General features: G+C 50.4%; 1 protein-coding gene across 1 annotated transcript in view; it reads left to right on the forward strand.

Annotated features, from left to right (window-relative positions):
• Positions 1-343: 343 nt before the first annotated feature.
• Positions 344-24,440, forward strand: part of LOC119397044 (akirin-2) — a 57,582-nt gene continuing 33,485 nt past the window's right edge. The window contains exons 1-2 of the mRNA XM_037664468.2: positions 344-554; positions 6,002-6,238. Of these exons, the coding sequence (XP_037520396.1) occupies positions 389-554; positions 6,002-6,238 (403 nt within the window). The 5' untranslated portion in view covers positions 344-388. The remainder of the gene's footprint in view (positions 555-6,001; positions 6,239-24,440) is intronic.

Genomic DNA, 24,440 nt, shown 5'->3' on the forward strand with positions numbered 1-24,440 from the left:
GTCTCGTCTATCCTTTTTCTTGAATAGTATTTTGATAGCTGGGGCTACAGATTACTCAACATGAAATGAACTTACTGAAAGTGCGGAAAAAAAAAACAGTTTACACAGTGTTCGGAGGTAGGTTCCTAAAACTTGGCCAATCACAGCGGACAAAACGAAAAAGCGCCGCCGTTGTCGGGTGGCCATCTTAAGGGACAGAGGCGGCTTGAACGGGCAAGTAGCGATTACTGTGTTGCCGTTGACCTAGCGCGTTTTCCTCAATGTTGCAATATCGTCACCGCTATCGTAAATAGCGCCTGCCATCCAGACTGTCCTTTTTTTTTTGTCCTCCCTATCTTCTCAGTGTTGAGCAGGCAGGAGCGTCCCAAGTTAGGCTTACCGCTGAGTGATGGCTTGTGCGACATTAAAGCGCACACATGACTGGGACCCGCTGCACAGTCCGAGTGGCCGATCACCGAAGCGACGCCGATGTATGCCTCTGTCCCCACCTCCAACAAGGGCGCACCAGATCGATCCCTCGCCCTTCGGAGACGTGCCACCAAAGTTGACTTCAGGTAGTACTCCCTCTGCGATGGCCGAGGAGTTCTTCAAGCGTGTTAGTTCTGTTGACGAGCAAGCGAGCGGCAGTTTAGCAGTTACGATACGCAGCTGTAATAACAACGGTGCAGAGCAGCTCCGTGTGACTAGACCAATGATAGCAGACTGTAGGCGTGAAAACGCCGACATTAAAGAAGCTAGCAACTGAAAAGGCGCTCAGCGGCGGAAAAGAAAGCATGCACAAATACTTGTGGCAGAGGCGACACAAGTGTTCTTACGTAAGTTCATGAACGTTATGGCAAAACAGTGCAACCTACGGGACAGTGAAGGTACAGGACACAGCGCTGAATACCTACGAGTTTTGTTTTTTATTGAAAAAGCAGAGTATGTATAGGCAGGCGAACAAAAAATAAAAAAAAATTGGGGGGATGCTTAAGCTTTGAGAGTTGAACACAATAGCGATATCCTGCCCCTAGTGCATATTTCGACCACTTAGTGTATACTTGTTGTTGCTCGAGAAGTTCAGATTGTGCATTACTGCAGTGTAATTGACAAAGTTCAAATTGGTCACATAGCCGCAGCGCTAGTGATGCACAACTATTGATTGCGCTATCGGTATTATCGATAGGTGAGTCACTATCAAACTGTCTATAGTACTATCGGTAGTACAGAATCAACAGCCCGAACTCATTGCAGCATAAGCTTGGTTCCCTGCTCGCATGGCACATAGTGGAGCCGGAGGAGCAGGCTGAAGGGCAAGAAAGTTGTGTTCTTCTCCAGAGTGCTGTGCTGACACGTGATCATTAAGTCAAACTGTTCAGTTGTAATGGTAAGGAAGCCGTTGCTTGCGGTGGAACTGCGTGGCTTCAATTTTATATTGCATTTGATGATTTCAAGATAAAAAAAAAATCAAAAACTAAGTTTGTTATGTAAAGTGTAACTGGTTGCTTTCAACACTTCTTGTGCAAACTTCACAAAAAAGAAACTGAATATGAATTTATTGATGGACTTATTCCACCATTTTCCCTCAGACATAATTTATTTATCTTTCCAGAAATCGCTCATAAATTAAGCAAAGCTAATTGTAGGCTATTGCAAACATTTTGGCAATATGGCCAGCAACACCATCATTATTCGCACCACTATGGATAGATTGTCAGGTGGTTGTGAGAGTGAAGAATGCTGCAGAAAGACTGGGAAATACAAAGCTCTTTATGTGGGTGAACTTGTGCCCAGAAAATCACAACTCGAAATACAAGTGATACGTGCTGCGCACTGATAGCGGTGAGAACAGCCGGCGGCTGTCAAGTAATCATCGTCTTTTATACATAGTGTGTTACGCAGTGCCCCTTCTGAAATGCGCCACCAACATGCCTCGGTATCTTCTGATGCTCTCGCCCACCGCAGCCGTGCTATTTCCTTGTGCTTGCGCCCGCAGAGTTTGCCCTCACGATGGAAGTTTGTGCAGTTAGCAGCTGCTGGTGAAGCAAGTCGATTTTGCAGCCCATCAACAGGGAACACGGTTTCGGGGTGTTCTCTTTGCCGAAATTTATCCCCCGACATTGTCAATGCACACTGTGACTTTCCGAGAAGCACCGGCGCGTTTGCTGGCGCGGATTAACAGAAATTACTTGAAGAACCTCAGTCATATTCGCATCTTCGGACTTAATTTCATTGTGGGTAAGTGCTATCCAAGCACTTACCTGTAAACAGAGATGGCTTACCGTGATTTCTCTACCTACAAACTTCGCCACGACCACTGCGGGCACAGTCAGCGGGTTAGGGAGGCTGTTGAAATCGTGATGACAATCGCGGGGGATTGGGGGTTGCATTGAAATGAACTGTGAAAACGAACGCGAAACAAACAAGCTTCATTCACTGGTGGTTTGAAGTATAGCGCAAATAAGTCCCCTAGGTTAACCTTCCGATCGGTTCGAGTGGGCGGTCAGGTAAACTCCCCGTTCTTTTTAACCATTGGTTAATTCCCTAAAAAAAGTCTCCATCATCTTCAGGGGCTTCACTGTACATTAGCGCACAACAATGGAAGTAAAATATGAGGTAAAAAAAAAGTGGCAAAAACATATGGGACAGAAAAAGTGACAGGCATTATGAACCACGCGAAGTCTCTACCTCGCACTCGCACAATGTTTTTTCCCGGCTGTTTCCACAAGTGCAGATCAAAAAGCCTCAGCATCAAAACACATGGGAAGTCTCGCTGTTGCGCTGCATGAACTACTTAGGTGGCACGGGCCGCATCTCCTGCATGAACTACTTAGGTGGCACGGGCCGCATCTCCTGTAAACTTGCATCGCTCTGCACGACAACTCGTTTTCGATGGGAGCTGCTTCGCTTCACTCATCCTCTCGTAAAATATTGTGGGCCTCGAGGAACTTTGGGCTTTCACTTGTTTCGGGCCATGCCCATGTAATTTGTAGAAAACGAGGTAATTAAACATGCTCATGCAGGTCGTGGCGGGCCGGAGTCCGCAGTGGCATCTCTGCTGATGGAAATCCGGTATAGGTCGATGTGTCACACATCTTGATCCTATAGTTTCGTATCGAGCGAACAAGCGAGATCTTCCTGGTCCGATGAACACATCGAAGTACGACGACAACAACAAAAAAAAACCGCACTGCTTGATTTTCAACATCGCACAAAGCAACAGCTGACAGCCCCTCAACAACCCGCGCTGCAGCATGTGAACTGCAGTAGGTACCAGAAGAGGTATCCAGAAATTGCGGGAGACGGCGAGAGCGGCGGAAGTGACGTCACATGAACACTACGTATACATCAGTCATTGAACCTTCCAGCGTTATCGCTGGTGCTCACATAAGCTCTCGAATAAACTAGACTATTTGCGTCCGGCGTGTAATCTTAACAAAATGATCTCAGACAATCACGAAGCTTCTCAAACATTGCGGCGCGGTCTGCATCAAACATTGCAAACAGTCTTTGTGGGCAAAACCCAAATACATCAAAACAACGCAATAAACGTGCGTAGCAATAATATCTCTAGTAATATAACCGATGGTACTACCAATTCGACTATGATAGTTTGTCGATAGTAGTATTATCGATAGTTTATTATTATTTTTAGATAGTTTATTAGCGGGCACTCGGCGATGATACACGACTGCGACAGTCGAGGCGGGGTGCCTACTCTGAGCGCGAGGAGCGTGCTGTCCGAGAAGAGCAGAAGAGGACCCACAAGTAAGCGCTCGAGAGGGCGACCCATTACAGGCTTCCAACGCTTCGCTACACACTATTGATAGTTTCAAAAGAACTATCTGTGCTATTGATAGTCAATTTACGAATAGTTCTGCATCACTATGCAGCACGCCTCGCTTTGGTGTCTGCCTTCTCTGCCTCAGTCTTGCGTGGCCACTTTCGTTTTTGTGCGCCAGTTGACACTGATGCCCACACCAAAATTCACCAATGAGGAAGACACCGCAGTGTGGTTGGTGCTTGTAGATAACACAGAATCCATCACAAGGGTGACATTTTTTTTTGAAGTATCAGTGCATTCACTATGTGTGTGTAACAGAATGGGCGCACTAAAGCGTGTGCCTTAAGTGACGGGTAGCATGCTCTAAACCAGCAGCAATTATGCGCAAGAAACTTTTTCGAAGTTGTGATGCACCCACCACGTGTTCTTAAAGGGACACTAAAGAGCAAAACGATTTTTTTTTTTCATATTAATGAAGTACTCTTTCGCGATACCAAAAACACCACACTTGCTCCGAGAAGATGCTTAGTAAGCGAGAAAACGCGCAAAAACAAAATGTGTGTGGCGACGCCACCTTGAAGTTTCCGCATCATTCACCGTGAAGTCGCATGTTTTGACGGCGCCTGCTAGGGACTACGTAGTTCCTAATCGGTAAAAATGAAGTGCATCGTCCTCCGAGGGGGCGATAGACTTAACATACCAAGTTTGGGGTAATTTTGTTGAGCCAATGGCGCCAAAATACGATAAATACACTTTAAAATCTGCGACGTCACGGGGGGAGATTTTGGCGAGAAATTTTAAAATGAAACTTTGAACTTGATTTTCTCTATTTATAAGCCTATGCTGGCGAAAGTAACAACGTTAGTGTTCTCAGAGCACAATTTATCGATCTAAACCGATTCTCTTTAGTGTCCCTTTAAGGGAATACGCGCAGTAATGTGTGGCTGGCTTTAAACCACCGAGTCATTATGATATTCACATGGTGTGACGCCACATGGCAATGTACGCTTGTGCCTACTGCGATATTACATCTCGTACGGTGACACCTGTATAGAGGATGCATATGTTTGTGAAGCATGAAAGTTACTTTCAGTGCAGTTCCAAGCAGAGGCGTGGCTGTGTGGTAGAACACCTGCTTGCCACGCGGACTGCCTGGGTTCGATTCTCGCTCGGACCCAACATTTTTATTAGTTATTTTATTTGCGGCTTTCTCGATTTTTTGGTCACAGACAAGATGATGATTTTTCGCTCACAACCAACAACGCCGGAATTCTGCGAAACGAGCCCTTTAACGCTATCGCATGAAAAATGTCTGCTCGCACCTATCAACTCGGCACCTCTCTCTTGCATGCCTACCATCATTTTTCATAATTCGCTACCAACTAGCTCAGCATCGAGTTTGGTTGGCTGTTCGTAGTAGCGACTCACTGTGCGGGGCATTCTAAAAAAATTCACAGCATATCCACGGGTGAATGATGAAGAGCTTGGGCGAAGCTCCTGAAGCAATCATGGTTACACCGTGAAATGTTCTTTCGCCCAGCAGTAATCAAAGCGATAGCCCAGTACATCATCAAAGACGTGACAAACACTGTATATATTTATACAAGAAATTTTATTAATCGTAAGTGGTAGCTAGACGTGGCTTCTGTTCCCCTTTCATTATAGCGGCTTTATGGTCGGTGAAGTGATGGATCGGTGATGGGTCGTAGTGGGATGTTTGCAAAGACGAAGTAGTGGGCAGTTTGCAAAGGTAGTTTCCATTCCCCCTTCATTATAACGGCTTTATGGTCGGTGAAGTAATGGATCGGTGATGGGTAGTAGTGGGATGTTTGCAAAGACGAAGTATTGGGCCGGTTACGCCTTACGCCGGACACGTGACAAGGTTAGACTAGGAGGAGCTTCGCCCCTAAAAAATCAATAGGGCATTTACCTTGGCAACGCGTCGATGCCGTCGTCTTCCATTTTTGTTGTCCCTCGCCTGTGCTCCAACAAACCGAAAGCATGATAACTGGTGTGAATGCCAATGGAGATGTACATGTTAAGCATTTGTGTCTGTATGGTCATTGATGGCGCCAGCAACTCCTCCTTGGTCTTGTCCTCGTTTGAGGGCACCGGGGCTGAAAGGGTTCTGTACTATAAATAATGCCTCCCTTCTTCGTTTCATTGCATGTGCTGTTAGTTTTTGTGTTCTGGGTTGTATATCGTGGTTGTGACATGCGCTGCCTTGTGCTGCTGCAGAGGAGATAGCAGCCAACATCCGCGAGGAGATGCGACGGCTACAACGGCGCAAGCAGCTCTGTTTCCAGGGCACCGACCCTGAATGCCAGCCGACCAGTGGCCTCTCGTCACCGGTGCGTCGAGACCAGCCCCTGTTCACGTTCCGCCAGGTTGGGCTCATTTGCGAACGGATGATGAAGGAGCGAGAGAGCAAGATACGGGAGGAGTACGACCACGTGCTATCCACCAAGCTTGCAGGCAAGGGGAGCTTCCTTTGTGGCCGCTTGGCATTTACGTCCGAGTGTACTGTTACGCATGACACAGTTGTCTGCTTCATTATAAGTATCTACAAAGGGCAGTCTGATATTTGTGTCGTAACACACACCAACAAATTTAGACTGGTGTACTTGTGTGGCATGTACAGATTCCGTCAACTGTGGCCGCTTTTGTACAGGGCATACAGGCCATTGTGCTAATTGAAGATTAATGGAGCATAAAGGCCATCCATATAATCTTTCTTTGCACTGTTTAGTTTGTAAATGCCACAGTTTAATGAATGTGCAGTTTTATGCAGACACAAGAACAAAGAAACACATCTGAGAATTGAATCTTGGCATACAGCAAAGGAGCATGCATGAGCCAGCCTTTGGTTAACTGATGTGTAGAAGAAATAAATTTTAACAGTTATCTCTTGCTGCGTAGACCCACGAGTATGCCTGATCAGTGGGCGACACCTGAGCAGTGCGTCCTTAGACTTAATAGTGTGCATTTGTGTTGTCTTTTCTGTGTCGGTGCCTGTATACCTTACTGTCCTTCATGATTAATACCTATTGACAAGCCCAACTTTCTGTTCTCGGTATCTCCCTGTCAGAATATTTGCAGGGTTTGTGTGCATGACATCATCTGCTGCCTCATTGCCAGTTTTCATACTTTCCTGGCATTTTGTGTTTAAGCTCTTGTCAAAATGCATGTGTGGTCCTGTCCTCAATCGGTGTTTTTTTTTACTCTCGGTTAATGTTTACTTTTATGGCAACATACTTTGCATATGCGCATGGGTTGAATAGACCTGGGAAATCTTGTTAGAAGAAAAATGGTACACCTTTGTGATAGCATCAACTGATTTGGTCTGAAATGCTGTGCTGCTGCCTCTTCTCCTCACTGACCTTGTTACGAGGGTGGTCTGAAAAATTCTCGGCCTCAACAGGAATCACGCGAGCTAGAACTTGCAGCACTCATGTGCACGTTCATACAAATCTCTGCAAGTCTCAGATGAAATGCCATCTAGTGCCCATTAGCAGTTTGGCTTTGACACTCGATCACAGTGGGTGTAGTGTGAAGCACCGTAAGGCATGGAGAGGCTTGAGTATCGTGCGGTGATAAAGTTCTTTGTAAAAGAAGGTTTATCTCTGAATGAAATTCACCAGATTTGTTAAAGTTTACATGCAAGATTGACCTTCATACTCCACAGTCAAGAAATGGGCTGCTGAGTCCAAGCAGGGGAGAGAGAGCGTAGAAGATTACGCACGCAAAGGGTGCACAAAAAGTGCAACAACTCCTGAATTGATTGACCATGTGCACGATATGGTTTTGGAAAATAGGAGAGTGGAGTTGCGCGAAATTGCCGAGGCTGTTGGCATGTCAGTGCAACGTGTAGGTCACATTTTGCATAACGAACTACACACGAACAAGCTCTGTGCAAGATGGGTGCTGCGCATCCTTACTCCTGAGCAAAAACGCAACCACATGACGATATTAATGAGAACTAACAGACAATAACGCCAAGGAAATCATATCCTTTCCTTGGCGTTATTGTCTGTTCTCATTAATATTGTGTCTAACAAAGAAAACGAGCCCTTAAGAATCATCTTCTTTCCTTCAACCACATGACGATGTCACAGCATGCTTTGGAGCTATATAACAAAAATCCAGCGGACTTTTTGCACAGATTTATAACAATGGATGAAACTTTCATTCACCGTTACACACCGGAATCGAAACAACAGTCAAAGCAGTGGACTGAAGCTGGGTTCTCTGTACCAAAGAAAGTCAAGTCAGTTCCCTCCGCAGGAAAGGTGATGGCCTCTGTTTTTTGGGACGCTGAAGGCATTCTGCTTGTGGATTATCTTGAAAAGGGTAAAACCATAACCGGGAGTATTATTCTGACCTTTTAATTCAATCGGATCAGAAAATTTGTGAGAAAAGACCAGGTTTGCAGAAGAAGAAAATCATCTTTCATCAAGACAATGCACCGGTGCACAAAGGGCACCTTGCAATGGCTAAATTGCACAATTGGAAGTACGAATTGTTGGAGCAGCCACCTTATTCTCCTGACTTGGCCCCGTCGGACTACCACCTGTTCCCAAAACTCAAAATCTTTCTTGGTGGGCAATGTTTTTCGTCAAATGAAAAAGCGATTGCTGCTGTGGATGAGTACTTTTCAGAACTTTGACAAAGTCATTTCAGGGACGGAATCCTCGATGGACCAAGTGTGTAGGGTTGAAAGGAGACTACGTTGAAAAATAAAAATAATTCTGAAGGTCCAAAATGCTTTTTTCTACATGAGGCCGAAAGCTTTTCAGACCACCCTCGTAACAGCTCGAGGTTGGCTACGAGGTCACCATCATCATTATGAATGGCCTCTACCTCGTGTAGCGTGCACTTTCTTCGTCCTCTTCATCTTTTGCTTCACTCCCCGAACACATGTGCCCCTGCTGTGCCGATTTGTTTGGCATGGGATGCAATTACTTGGATGGGCGAGCAAACGATTACAGAGAGAGGGAAATAAGAAATAAGGAAACCCAGCTCCGCTTTTCCTTCAGGCTTAGAACCACTAGTGCAAAGCTGCCTCAACCCTGTGAACAAAACAAACTTTGTGTTGTGTGAGTAATCTAAGGTTGGCTGGGTGCAGATAGCTGGGTTCTCCCAGACGTCTGGTTGATTGTTTGGAATGTAAGCAGGGGTGAGACAGCTGTGGATATTGCGCATTTTTGATACAATTCCATTTTCCTACGCCAAGCTGCTCCAAAAGAGCCTCGCAAGCCAGAATTTCGATGCCCACGTCAGCTTCGTGGGGAAAAAAGGCTGAGTTGACAACATGATTTTACAAGTTGCGCCTATAGCAGCACCTGGGATACCAAGAAAATGAGATGTTCGCAAAACGCGTAGCGCCCAACCGTGTTCCCCTTTCAAATGAGGGCTCCCATGGTGCCGCCATGACCTCCTCTGGGTTGTTGTAAATATGCGGGGTGCCCCAAAAATGTTCTGCCATGCCCCAAGCGTGCTGCTGCTTCTCGGCTGTGTCTTCTGGCGCTATCGAGTGGTATGCGTAGCGGGGATGGCTCTCAGGTTCTTCGTTGTGCGTAGCGTGTTCCTCCGGTCGCAATGGTTTTCGTGTCGACGCTGCTGCGTGTGGTCACCAGCGTGCGTTGGCTCTGGGAGTGTTTGTACCGTTACGACCCATACCGTGCACGGGAGAGGCATCACCCTTGTTGCATCAATGCAGCGACAACTAGCTTCCTGCATGTAGCGCGTCTCCGTGATGCTCTGGTGGTTTTTTACGCCGTAGCTGGCAGCAGACTGATGCGAAGCGCCTTTGTGTCGTTCCCCAATAAAAGCGTGCAGTACGGTTAGAACGGCGCTATGCCTGCAGTACCGTACGCGATAGTCGGTGCGAGATAGCTTTATGAGATAGTCAACGCGGTGAGGTATCTTGGCGCCCGCGCCGCGCTCTTGAAGGCGGTCCCGCACAAGGGGGCATCGAACGGCGGTAGTGTGCCTTTGTTCCCGCCTGTTCAAAGCGTGCAGTAGGTTTGACACTACGCCAACCGCGCGGCCGAGCTGAAGGTGCTTATTGTGATGTCCTCCTTACAAACACTGACCTACAGAAAGCTCTAGAGAAGCTTGAAAAGCTAAATAAGCAGATCTACAAAAAAAAAATCGCAGCATATCCACGGGGTGAATGATGATGAGTGGGGCGAAGCTCCGGAGGGAATCATCGGTAAACCGTGAAACTCTTCCGTGAAATTCGCCCAGTACATCATATAAAGAATGTGAAACACCGTGTATATATTAAACATCAAACTTTTATTGTACTGTTGGTTTACGTGGTCCCTTCATTATCGCTTTGTGATCGGTGAAATGCAGGGAAAGTGTCTGCTCCCGAGCGAAAGAGAAAGCGCGCCAAGAGCAAGCGCCTTGTTTGCTTCCCTCCGGCGACTCCGAACGAAAGAGAAAGCACGCCAAGAGCGAGCGCCTTTTACGATCGCACGCATCCAATGACATGCACCATTCGCATTATACAAGCGTCATCTGTCATCTTTAAACAGCAACTCTAAGAAATACATGAAACGCCATCTAGTGAGCAATTCATTAAACTAGAGCTGGCTACATACATACTACTACTACAGAGGAGGGAACGACCCACACCCTAAGGAGCTTCGCCCCTAAAATCAGTTTCGCCGCAAGTGAAGCAATGAATGCGATAGCATCAAATGGTAATATTATACGAAGTAAGGCTGGCAGCTAACTAACACTTATGGATCAGATCTCACGTAACTACAAAACGCTGGTGTAAGAGAATACGGCTGCTGAAAGGAGAGAAGCGTTGAGATCACAGCACTTAGAAGGTATACGAGCCGCCTGTGATGCCAGCGGAGATAACGCGTGTGCCAGTGATCGCGACTACGCCCTTACAGTCAAAGTCCACAATTACTGCTAGAGCGACCCCCCCTCCCCTCCCTCGCATCCCTTCGTGCTCCTTCAAGACGGGCGGCGCGTTTCCTCTCTGCATGAGTAGCAATCAACGGCAGGCCTGGCATGCGGTGTTATGTTATTGCATGCGCCCTCCGTGCAACGAAGATCGGTCGGCTCTTTTCATCTCTGCCTCGTTCGCGTTTGTCGCCCTCGCTCTCACGCGCGCTTTTACCGAAGGGTAAAACATGATGCGCAGGGGATGTTATCGATTTGGACTTTATACCAAACATGACTGCGATGCAGACGGCAAAAACCTTTCAGAATGTCCATATAATTGCTATCGCAATAAAAGTCAAAGCAGTAATTACTAAATTATATCACTGATCTTAAAAAGGCCTATTGCTATGTAACTGCAATTCTTGTGGAATAACATTCTTTTTGTTGTGTTTTCAAATTTTTAAGAAGTGAGCCTATTTTGCAGAACCTTTATCTTTTCAATTATTTCATGTGTTTCTTACTCGGGCTAGTAGGTCGCATAGTATTTAAAAAGGTACACTCAAACCTCATTATAACAAAGTCACATCTGCCACGAAAATAACTTGGTTATATCCAAAAATTCGTTATAAACGTTTATTTGTAACACTGTAGCTAACAAGACTATTCATTTACTTTGTTATAACCGATAATTTCGTTATGTCCATGTTCGTTATATCCAGGTTTGAGCATGCCAGGCGATATTCAGTGTTATGTTTATCCTAGGTCAATTTAAATATGTACTTGTCCCCCCAGGTTGATGCAGATCTGTCTTTCAAGCTCCTGAGATGACATAAAAAATTCCGCCAACTGCTCCGAATCAGGGTTCTTCTGCTCCAAAAACTGTTCCCAAATCAATTTCAGCCATCTCACCCCTGTGTAAGCCGATTTGCCCTCTTCATTTCAAGTCGAACTTATCATGCCATGAGCCAAGGAAGCTCCCTGTGGGTTGCATAGCCCACTTTGTTGCAGCAGTTTTAATAATAATAAAGCTTTATTTAAGTATAATAAAGCTTTATTTTGTGGGGATCCGAGGCGCGCCCGAAGCCACTGCGCGGGCATTTCGAATCCTTTCCCTCTCCCGTTCTCTCGCGACGGCAGGTGGCGCCATCTTGCGCTACCCGCTGGCTCTCGTGGTGGCGCTGCACGCGGTTCGGAGCCGCGAAATTCGGCGGGACAGACGCGCGTGCAGGCCGGAACGAACTCTCTCTCTCCCCGGACGCCGCTGGGTAAGCACGCATTTTCCTTTCCGGTCCAACGTCCCCTTTGGGAATCGCTGGGCTGTAGCCTGCCTGGGTGCCTCGGCATCCTTGCAGGCGTGTTTACCTCAGTGTTAGCTCCGGTTCGTACGCTAAGCCAAAGAGCGGTGCCTAGTGCTCGTGCGCGGTCGTACCACGCCGAGTCGCACTTGCCGGAGGCCCACGCGTACGGAGATTGCCCTAACTCCCGCGACCAGGCCCAGTGGTCATCGCGAGAGTGCGCAGCATAGCCGCGAGGGACCTTTTCCCGAGCGGCGTGTCAAAGCTCGCCATTGCGAGCTGCGACGTGCTTCGCGGAACCCCTTGGTGTATCGTCCGCGCGGGAGGCCCTTTGCTTCCCCGTGCCCCGGGGGCGGACGTGTACAGTGTGTGTGTTGGGGTGCCGCAGAAGGCAAATAAAGTGTTTGTGTGTGTATGTTAGCTCGAACACTGTGTTTATGCTGCGCGGCGCTCAACGCCTTTGCGAGCAGAGCGCGTGCGGAGCGGTGCGCAAAACGTAAGCAGGCGACGGTAGACGCGGCCCTGTGGCTCGCTAAGCCTGAACCCGCGGTAGTCTTCGGCTCCGGTGAGCATCGAGGCTACCACACTGGCGCCCAACGCGGTATCAAAGGCTCATTAAGCCTTTGATTAGACTTAGTCGAGTCAGCACGCCTTTGCGTATCAGGCTCGCCGTGTTACCCGCGTTATGTCTGCTAGGCGTGAGTTTTGTCCGCTGTCGTTTTTAGCAGATACCGCTTTGCTCGAGAACAGGGCCAGTGCCCCCTTCGGGCAGAATCCAGCACCCTCCCCTGTCACAACCCCCAGTGGGGATGACGCGAGGCGCTATGTACCAGCTCCCAGTGGAGATGTAGCGTGTTGTGGGAACGGGGCCATTGCCCAACCCGAACAGTGCACACGGGCAAAGTGGACCGCTACTGCTCCCTTTGGAATGCACGGCAGTTCCATGTCACATCGCTCCCAATCGGCTCCCAACGGAGCTTACGGAGCGCAGGTCGGAAACGCGGCCTCAGCCGTCACCGACTTTTGCCCGCTGGTTGCTATGCAAGCAAGCAGCCAAGCTCACTTCGAGCGCGCGTCTGTACCGCTAGCCGCAAGCGGCTTAGCCATTTCACGAGAGGCTGCCCCAAGCGGCGGCTGTGAACAACGACAGGCGCTCTCCGAGAGTGGCGCGACGCCGGCCGGTATCCCTTTTGAAGCCGCGCCCCTTATCGAGCTCGGAGACAGTTCCCCATCGCTCGACCGCGCCGCTAACGCACCGACAGCTTCCTTTGAAGCGGGTGCACAGACGCTGCTGCAAAATGCCGCTCAAATGATCCAAGCGCTCTCGGGAGCTGTACAAACGCTTTCGGCCGTTCCGAAACGCGCTCACCCCGCTGTTATATTGCCTGTGCCAACTTACAGCGGATACGGTGATCTGCGCAGCGCCCGAGATTACCTTGACTCTCTGTCACGTTATCAGAGAGCATTGGGTTTGGATGATCAGGAGGTGCTCGGACGCGTCGTCCCGGCTGCACTGACTGACACGGCGGCGAGGTGGTATCGGCTTTCAGGCCACCGAGCAGCAACCCTCGATGAGTTCCGCGCGGCCTTCCTGCGCGAATTCTTACCCGCTGACTACGAGAGTAGGATGCGGCGCGAGCTCGAGCTCCGCACGCAAGCTCCTGATGAGTCGCTTCAGGAGTACGTACGCGCGATGGAAGACCTTTTCTCTATCGCTGAGCCCAGAGCTTCGAACGAGGAACGCGTCGAACGGGTGATTAGGCAGGCGCATCCGACCTTTTCGGCGTACCTGCGCGGCAGCCGCTTCCGAGATTTAGAGGAATTGGCCGCCGAGGCGAAGCGCATTCAAGGCGACATTCTCGCCGCGCGCGCCTATCGCCCGCCACCGCCAGCCAGCGTGGCCCTTGAACCGCGCTGCGCGTGGGGAGGGGCCGTGCCCTCTCCCCAACGGCAACAGCCCGCCGGAGCTGCCTTTGCGGCTCCCGCTAGAAGCGGGCACAGTTGGGAGCTGAGCGATCGCGCTCTAGATCCCTACGCGTACGCGAGGTGCGCAGCAGCCTGTGCTGCACCGCAACTCGACGCGCGCGAGCAGGGACGCTATCCGACCCAGCGCATCGATGAGGGTGACACTCGTCATAACAGATCCTTTGATCAACAGGCGAACCGACCCCTGCCGCTAGAGGCTGCTCCTCCTCGGGAGAGGGGCCGCGACGGCGCATCTTCCCTTTCCCGAGACGGAATGCGCTGCTTCCGCTGCCGCGAGCGAGGGCACATAGCGAGGGAGTGTCCCGTATCTAGGCCTCCTGTGAGGCAGGGAAACGGGGGCGCGGGTCGTTCGTGAAGGCACGAGCGGCCGAACCCTTGCTTCTCCCCTCCGCGTACCGGGCAAGCAGTCTTGCTGGTGCGCACGCGCCGTTTATTTCGGTCATTATTGCCGGCCGCGAATTTTCGGCGTTGCTAGACACGGGCGCGAGCGCTTCGTTGTTTGGCGAACAGGTTTTGTCCCACTTGCGGAAGCACTCGGTGCGCTTGCGGGACAGCCGAACGACATTCACCCTCGCGAAAGGCGTGGCCCAGTCGGCTGGCGCCGCAAGGTTGACTGTCACATGGGGAGATCGAAGGAGACGCACGCGTTTCGTTCATCTTCCAGGGCTCAGTGTTCCTGTGATTCTCGGTCGGGACTTTCTCCTAAAAACCGGTATCGTTGTGGACATTGCGAATGGAGGCTATCGCGACGGACCTTTTTCCCAGCTGAAGCCGTTCATCAGCCCGCCGGCGTATACAACTGCCTGTGCAGTAGAGGCGTCGGAACCGTGTCGCGTGCAAAGTTCGGGGGCAGGCCCCTGCGCTATGCGCTCGTCGGCTCAAAATCCCCATCGGGATCGAGCGGCACGACACGCAGAGGCTCCGCATCCTTTGACCGCCTGTGCGACTCATTTGGATGATACACAGAAGGCTCGTTTGTCGGCACTGCTACGCAAGTATGACGAGCTCTTCACCGATCAGCCGGGCTGTACTGAGTTGGTGAGCCACGCGATCGAAACTGGCGACGCGCTTCCTTTGAAGTGTAACCCCAGGCCCGTCAGCCTGGCCAAGAGGCAGGTTATTGACGGCTTGCTGGACGATATGCTTTCAGCTGGCATTGTTCGCCGTTCGTCCAGCGCCTGGGCGTCTCCAATTGTGTTGGTGCCTAAGAAAGACGGCAGTCATCGCCTGTGCGTAGACTACCGCCGTCTGAACGGAGTGACTCGTAAGGATGCCTATCCGCTCCCCACGATTAGCTCCATCGTAGGAAACCTCGGCACTGCGCGGTACTTCACCACGTTAGATGCCTCCAAAGGTTACCTACAGGTCCGGATGGATGAGCGTGACCGGTGCAAGACCGCGTTCACCTCCCACAGAGGGTTGTTTGAGTTCACTCGTATGCCCTTTGGTCTTTGTAATGCTCCTGCGACTTTTCAGAGACTCATGGACCGCGTCCTCGGGGAAGCAAAGTGGTCATACTGCATGTGCTACCTCGACGACATCGTGATTTATTCACAAACCTTCGAAGAGCACTTGGCCCATGTTGCCGATGTGCTCGGGAGGGTGAGGGCTGCCGGGATGACGTTAAATCCCGCGAAAGCCCAATTAGCGCAGACTCGAGTTCAGTTACTTGGGTTTACGCTGGGCGAAGGCTCCATTGAGCCAGACCGGGAGAAACTTCGAGCAATCCTCGATTTCCCCGTGCCCAAGGACGTACGCGGCCTGCGCCGCTTTCTTGGAATGGCCAACTTTTACCGGTCGTTCATTCCGTCCTGTGCCCGAGTGCAGGCGCCCTTGACCAAGCTCTTGGGTAAGTCTGCGGTGTGGCGATGGGGACCTGAGCAGCAAGAGGCGTTTTGCCGACTGTCTAGCGCCATTGCGGAGACAGCGCAACTCAAGCTCCCCGACCTGACCAGACCGTTTGTTGTCCAGACTGACGCGAGTGATCTGGGATTAGGAGCAGTTCTCCTACAGGAATACGATGGCGTGTTGCAGCCGCTGGCCTTTGCCAGCCGCTCGCTGATACCCGCGGAGAAGAATTATTCCGTGACTGAGAAAGAGTGTCTCGCCATCGTGTTTGCACTGCGTAAGTTTGACGTCTACCTGGATGGGACGAAGTTCGTAGTGCAGACAGATCACAGCGCGCTAAGCTGGCTGATGCGGCTCCGTGAGCCTGCGGGCAGGCTGGCGCGCTGGGCTCTCCTAATACAGCATTATGACTTTTCAGTGCAGTATCGGAAGGGGAGCACTAACGTGGTAGCTGACGCGCTATCTCGTGCCCCAGTGTCTACCGGGAGCCTGGATTCTGGTGCGACAACCGCTAGCGGTGCCTTTGCGCAAGCAAGCGTCGGGGGCGAAACGGCGGCCGAGCCGCCGAGCGGAGAGAAGGGTGAGTGCGCCGACGAGCGAACCCTTTCCGCGAGCCAGGCAAGCAGCGCGCCGCGAAGCGGGCGAGAGGGTGAGCAACACGAAAGCGAACCCATGACGCCGACGCAAGCGGCAGCGATGGCTGCAGTCCTGAGTAAAAACGATACCAGGCTCCCCTTTGGGAGAATGGGAATCGCTTTCAGCAGGCAAGAGCTACTGAAGGCCCAGCAAGATGATCCGTTTTGTCGCGAGTTGAGCGACGGTCTCAGGGAGACGGAGCGCCGTGACGCTGCTGGTAGTGCGGCGGGCGCAGGGGGACGGGAACCGGCGTGTGTCGCTGGGTCCCCCGCGGATACATACTTGCTGGACCATGACGGGCTCCTGCTGAAATACATAGCCACCGATGAGGAGTCCGTGGACCCGTTTAAGGTGGTTATGCCCAAAAGTCTGAGAGCCGCACTGTTGCGATCCTCTCACGACGAACCCATGGCCGGTCACCTGAGTGGCTCCAAAGTTTTTGCAAAACTGAGCAAGACTGTGACCTGGCTTGGCATGAAGCGTGACATTTTCCGCTATTGCCGTTCCTGCCATGTCTGTCAAGCGGTGAAATCAAGGGGTGGCAAGCCGCCCGGCCTGATGAAACCGATTGTCAGTGAGCGTCCGTGGCAAGTAGCCACCTGCGATCTAATGGGGCCGTTCCCCAGAAGCAAGCAGGGGTTCATACATCTGATGGTAGTCGTGGATCATTTTTCGAAGTGGGTGGAATTGTTTCCGCTTCGGAGGGTGACAGCGCGAGCGGTGCTCGAGAGGCTGCAGGAAGTGTTTTGTCGGTTCGGCTTTCCGGAAAGACTGATTACTGACAATGCGTCGTATTTCACCGCTCGGGTGTTTGGTGATACGTGCCGTTCCCTAGGAAGTAATCACTGCACCACTTCGCCCTACCATCCCCAGTCCAATTTGACGGAGCGAACCAATCGTACGCTCAAACCGATGTTGGCGGCCTTTGCCGAAAGTCAAAAGGACTGGGCAGACCATTTGAGTGAGCTTGCGTTCGCAATCCGAACCTCCGAGAGTCGCTCTACTGGTTTCTCTCCCGCTTTCCTCAACTTCGGAAGAGAGTTGGCGGATCCGGTGACCAGTGTCATGCAATGCCAGCTCGGAGACGAGGAAGCACCAGCAGACTGTTCTGCTTACGCATCAAAGCTTCGGGACAGGCTGTGTCGAGCTCTCTGTAGAGCAAGGCAGAGCTTGGCATCGGCCAGGGCTGCGCAGAAGGCCCAGTATGACCGGAAACATCGCCACCTTTCATTTAAGGTAGGTGATCTTGTCCTGAAGCGCAACCACGCTCTTAGCGACGTGAGCAAGGGGTTCTCAGCCTCGCTCGCTCCTAAGTGGCTTGGTCCGTACCGAGTGGAGAAAGCTTGGACTCCGCTCGCGTACTTGCTGAAAGATCCCCTTTCGGGAAAACTCAGCCGTGCCCACATCGCAGACCTGAAAGCCTTTGCGTCGAGGCCTGACGAGCTCGCGCCAGCGCCCAGTGGCACTGCGCGCAAGCGACGGGGCGCACCCGGGACGGCGGACCGCATTCGGACCACGCACCGGTATAACCTGAGGAAGCGGTCACCTTAGTGATTTCGCGCCGGACGGCGGACTTATTTCCGCAACCGAAGGCCCTCACATTGCTATCTAGCCTCAGTTGCCTAACTTCTTTACGGCCTGTGCTCGCAAAGAAGTGGGCCCCGCCCAGTTGCTGCTATTTTTGTTTGTGGGAGTGTTCATGTTTATTTGATGTGTCTTTTTTCGTATTTTTCCGCGTATGGAGTGTCATTTTGTTTTGTTTGCTGTTCGCTGTGTTTTTTTTTTTCTTTTGCCTGCGGAAGGGGTCGTGCATACTGGTGCTTATGCGGGGGGGAGAGGTACGAAGGACGCTACGCGCCTTCCATCGCGTGGCGCGTTGGGAGAAGCCCGTCTTCGGAGCTGTGTGTGCGTGTGTGTGTGTGTACGTGCGTGGTGGATCTGTGCGTGCCCTGGAAGTGTGCGGCGTGGTGACGACACCATAGGAAACCACCTTCACCCTATCGCCGTGGACCCTGGAGGTGTTCGGGAACCCGCTGACGTCAGGCGGACCGCCCGGCTGTGTCCTTGTCTCGGCCGTCGTCGAGAAGCCTAGCTGCCGTCTGCCTCACGGCTGCTGCGCGAGGCTAGCTGACATGGTAGCTGCGCCCGGCTCTCTGCCGACGCCGGGACGCCTTGCAGGATTACAGCAGAAGGACCGGCCGTCCCAGCGCGGTCTTTGGTCATCCAGCCTGGAATTCGGGACCTCCGAACCACCACCGAAGCGGCGTTCGTCGGACTCGCGGGTCTGTCGTCGACTAGATCGACGAGCCGAAGGTGAGCCCGTTCCGGGCATGCGGACATCAAACAGGCCTCTTGCCTCGCACTCTGGCCAGCAACATTACGCGCCGCCGCCCCTCCGCGCCGTGGACGCTCTCCCGCGTGAGCATCACGAACACTCGTCTTAATTTCTTTTACCCCCTTCCGTAGCACCATGTTGTATAGTATAGTGTATTTCAAGTGTATTGTGTTATTATTTTTTTTCGTTTTTTTATTTGTAGAGTAATTAGCAGCAGTTGTGGGCCTGGGCTGAGGTTAGCTGTTGCTCATTGCATAACGCCTTTGCATGCATGGGCGACGACCGGCTGCCTTTGCAGACCGGTATAGGGTGATTTAAGGAGAGGAGGATGTGGGGATCCGAGGCGCGCCCGAAGCCACTGCGCGGGCATTTCGAATCCTTTCCCTCTCCCGTTCTCTCGCGACGGCAGGTGGCGCCATCTTGCGCTACCCGCTGGCTCTCGTGGTGGCGCTGCACGCGGTTCGGAGCCGCGAAATTCGGCGGGACAGACGCGCGTGCAGGCCGGAACTCTCTCTCTCTCTCCCCGGACGCCGCTGGGTAAGCACGCATTTTCCTTTCCGGTCCAACGTCCCCTTTGGGAATCGCTGGGCTGTAGCCTGCCTGGGTGCCTCGGCATCCTTGCAGGCGTGTTTACCTCAGTGTTAGCTCCGGTTCGTACGCTAAGCCAAAGAGCGGTGCCTAGTGCTCGTGCGCGGTCGTACCACGCCGAGTCGCACTTGCCGGAGGCCCACGCGTACGGAGATTGCCCTAACTCCCGCGACCAGGCCCAGTGGTCATCGCGAGAGTGCGCAGCATAGCCGCGAGGGACCTTTTCCCGAGCGGCGTGTCAAAGCTCGCCATTGCGAGCTGCGACGTGCTTCGCGGAACCCCTTGGTGTATCGTCCGCGCGGGAGGCCCTTTGCTTCCCCGTGCCCCGGGGGCGGACGTGTACAGTGTGTGTGTTGGGGTGCCGCAGAAGGCAAATAAAGTGTGTGTGTATGTTAGCTCGAACACTGTGTTTATGCTGCGCGGCGCTCAACGCCTTTGCGAGCAGTGCGCGTGCGGAGCGGTGCGCAAAACGTAAGCAGGCGACGGTAGACGCGGCCCTGTGGCTCGCTAAGCCTGAACCCGCGGTAGTCTTCGGCTCCGGTGAGCATCGAGGCTACCACAATTTCTTCTGTAACATTACAGAAAGGTGGCAAGAGCAAAAGGCACCAAGGCCTGACAGAGGCTCCTGCTCCGTTCACGAATTTGGCTGCAGCGAACAGATTATTTGTACAATAAAGACATCTGGTACATTACCATATTACAATATAACAAAATATAACAGCAAATGACACGAAGCAGTAACGCATTTGTAGAAGTTGAACACATTGTCCGATTTAGTTATACATCACTAACATCAGTAGCAAACATACTTTGAGATAATTAGTGGAATTAGAACGAAGTTATCTATATTCAATTTTGTTTTCAATTAGCAATGATTTAAACGAACTCTTAGGAAGTGTATTGAAATCAGTAAATTCTGGACGATTTAGCAATGCCGGGATTTGATAACCAATGTGCTGTTTGCCATAATGGGTTCTTGTCCGCGTGGTTCGGATAAGTGTCTTACGAAGTGGATAATGAGCTTGCGCTTGTGGCTCATATGCGATGGGCACTTTATTAGCTTTTATGTGTTGCAATAATTTATAATAATAAATCTGAGAGGCCTTCAGTAGGTCATATCGCAGAAACAAAGGTTCTGAACTCAAGTGTTGCGGCTTCCCGTGGTAATTTTCGAAAAATCTGAGCACCCTTTTTTGTAAAATAATAAGTTTCTTATAATTCTGGGTATAGGTAGTGCCCCATACTAGTATACAGTACGAGAGCCTGGAGTAAAATAACGAATAATATAGCACCTTTTTTAACCACATGGGTACAATATCCCGTATCTTATCGATATTTTGTGAACGCATTTTTCAAATCAAACGGCCGCGGCTCTGGGGAAGTGGCGCACCTCGATGCTGTCATCGCCTTCGGAGCGGTGAAGTGGGAGAGAATCCGGCTAATGCGTTTCATGCGGGAACCGCGAACCACGACACATCGTATCACGCAATGTTGTCAGGGTGTTCTGTGAGTACGCGGTGTAGTTCTGTAATCTTTCTCGCGCGTGCTGTGCGTTAGTGCCCGATATGGTGTTTTCGCCGCGTGTCAAGTAACAAGCATGATTAGTAGTTGTAGAAGCGGTAGCAGTAGATGTAACGAGCTTGAGTTATCTTGCAAGCGATCGCGATCATGCAGGAAGCGGATGTCTTCGACAAGGCTCGTATCTGGCAAGCCACCCCGATCGGCGAGAAAAAAGACGCTTGATGGCTGTTATCGGAGAGCTCATTCGCTCTGATCCCGAGCTTCAAAGATGCTATTTAGGACTCCGTGAAGAATATAATAAGTTTCCAGGCGAGAGCTAGCGTAACCAACGGGCCCATTCACAGCAAGTGAAAGCTTTTTTTCTTTCTTTTTTTCCCGATGAGGGCACTGCTGAAACAAGTTTTAGGCAGTCGACTGAAATTTTTTGGGGCTGCAGCTCGCAATTACCAGACACACCACGTGGATGTTTGCTACAAAGCCGAATTACAAAACTTTCCAGAGCTATGGCATAGCGGCGACCGAAATTCGCGACACCGGCACGGGTCCCACATGCTCAATACGGCGCGCGATGTCGGAAAACAGTAACGTTTCCACCATAATCGGATGTGCCGTAATTCAGGCTGTTGCCGTGCTTTCATGCTATCTTAGCCCGCAGCTATATTGCTTTTTTTTTTGCGATAGCAATTACATAGACACTCCGACGCGAATTTCTTGCCTTCGCCATGATCTTCCTTATCAAGTCCAAATCGCGATTACATCACCCTGCGCGTAGTATGCTCCATGTGCGAGTGAAAGTGCGCGAGCGCTGCTGACTAACGGGGCTTAAGCAGAGATGAAACGAGCCGACCGTCTCATCTGCGCGATGGGCACATGGAGATAGGAGCCGTCGCGTTGATGATGGGGGGGGGAGGCGGCTTCGTGAGTCCGACAGGAAGTGCGTACTTTGTACCAGCGGGCGTGGTCGCGTGCGCCGCGGTATCTTTAGTGGGGATCAGCAGACGGCTCATACCTTTGTAGGTTAGCAGTGGCAGATCGGGGGGGGGGGGCGGTAGCGGCGATCCCTCCCCCCCCCCCCTCTAAGCCAGCCCCCGCCCCCTCCCTTCAGTGCCTGTTGTCCACCTCCTTTGTAAGGCTGCTTGTTGAGTTTGCCCCCTTTGTCAGGTTGCTTTGCCTGCCACTGTCCAAAAGGGGTAAAGAGAATCTTGTCCTTGCTCTCTACCTCTCATTGCTCTACCCTTTCCTGATTCCCTATGCACATTTCCAACTAAGGCTTCTTAGGTAACGCTATAATCCCCTCTGGGCTGCTGTAAATATGCGTGACCCACCAAAATGCACTGCTGAGCATTGGCTTCAGCCGTTGTACCCCCCCCCCCCCCCCTTAGGTACCTGAATCCGCCCCTGCGCCATAGATAGGGCACTTCTCTTAGTGCAGTGGCTGCGTTTCCTGAAGGAGCGAGCTGCTAGCCTATATTCATATAAAATTCCTCTTTTTTGCTTTTTGCTATCGGATTTACTATTTTGCTCTCGCGGTGAAACTGTGACTTTTTTTCTAACGTGGAATGGTTTGCGATGTTGTGCATTCGTGGAGAGCGAATGGTTCGGTTGGGCAACATGGGAGCAAAGGCGTTGCATTGCTCTGGGCAACGCGCGAAGATGTGAACAACCCGCAGCAGCAGAACAAGCGCAATTCCACAGTTGCATTAAACCCGCATTTGTTTTGTCTTTACATGTGACACTCTGGCAAAGCATCTAACCGTGATTACTGCATCTCAGGCTCAACAAAATTGATTTTTTTCACGTAGAAAGTAAAAAAAAGTTTTTTCATGTTGCCATATTAGTCGAGCATTCTTGTGGCATTTTCAGTTTAAGATTATTCCTTCGGTAACTATGCCTTGCATGAACGATCAAATTTAAGTTTAACGAAGTTTCGATATTACGGAGTGAGTTGCCGATTTTACCAACTTCGATATATTGAGGTTTATCTGTTCTATATGTACTATTCAAATGGGTTTAAGTCGTTTTCATTTTCTAACATGCGTATTAGAGAGTGACATCACTGAGCGATATGGTCTCTACCCATCATGACATAAAACAAAGTTCTGTTTCACTCAGGGAATTTTAGCGGAAACACTCAGGGAAAACCTGGAAAACTCAGGGAATTTAGAAATGTCAACTTGGTAGAGACCCTGAATTTGTTTTTAATTTTTATTCGGTTCAAGAGCGTAACAGTAACCCATGGTTTTCTGTTTTTGTTTTTGCATTTCCTGCTGGATTTAAGAGGAAAAGCCCGATCATAACAATGTTTGAGCTTGTCATAAAAAAGATTATATGCCTTATTAGGGTCCGTGGTAGTCATCACTAATTCCCAGTTTACTTTTTCGACAAGCGAGCGAAATGCTTCTAGCGAATGAGAATTAATGCACCGATAAAAGGAAGTGCATGTTTTAATGGCTTGGGCTTTTATCGACGGGAGGAAACAGAAAACTGGCAGATGATCGCTGATATCCAGCGTTAACAGACCAACAGAAGCGCTAAGGCAAGACACATTTGTGATGCAAACGTCAAGTAGCGTGGCACTTTCAGCCGTGAGCCGAGTAGGTAGGTTGACTAGGTTTCCACATGCATAGGATTTTATTATGTTGTTAAATTCTCTTGCACTTACATCATTGCCTAGCATGTTAATATTCACATCACCCATAATTACAAACATAGAACCAGTGTTACTTAGATTGTTTAACAGGTCTTCCACAAAATTGAGAAAATGGCCTTTGCTGCCGCATGGCGGCCTATACATAACGCAGAAGTACCCACATTTTATACGAATGACAAGACATTCTACATTTTCATTCATGACACTATATTCTCGTTCTACGTCATACTGAATCTGTCTTTTCACATACATGGCAAGACCACCACCGCGGCGATTCTTTCGTGTTAGTCCTTCATACGTATATCCATCAAATTGTGGTGCGCTGTCTTTTTCAGATAGCCAAGTTTCTGAGAAACATAAAATATCAAATTTGCATTTGATACCCTCGAGCACTTCTTGCAGATTTTCCTGTTTATTTTTCATGCTTCGTGTGTTCAGATGAAACACGGACATGGATTTTTCACAAACTGTGTCACCATAACAGGCATTGAAAGAGGCAGAATCATGATAGGAACAGGCTTTATCAGTGAAACCTGTCCCATCTGCAGCTGTACTACTAAAATACGGACTGGAGGTACAGGCGTGAGACGAATTCATCCTCATTACTCGTGTGCTTAAAAGCACCAGACAAAGTTATCAAGGCGCTTCACAGATTACGTCAGACCTGCGAGATCGCGCTCATTTCGGATAACTATTGCACGATCTCTGCTCTTCTTTCGCACCAATACCTTTCCGTTTGCGTGCCAGACAAACGCGTATCCAGCGTTTTTTGCCCAATCCTTAGTTGCATACAATAGTTCGCGAGACAGTCGAGTTATATTCTCACAGATGAACACACCGCTATTTTCTTTCCTTAATTCTTTTTTGTTTGCGAGCCACGCATCACGCTGTTCCTGCTTTCTAAAGCGAACA

Source organism: Rhipicephalus sanguineus, chromosome 6 (assembly GCF_013339695.2).
Source record: "Rhipicephalus sanguineus isolate Rsan-2018 chromosome 6, BIME_Rsan_1.4, whole genome shotgun sequence".
Taxonomy (NCBI): Eukaryota; Metazoa; Arthropoda; class Arachnida; order Ixodida; family Ixodidae; genus Rhipicephalus; species Rhipicephalus sanguineus.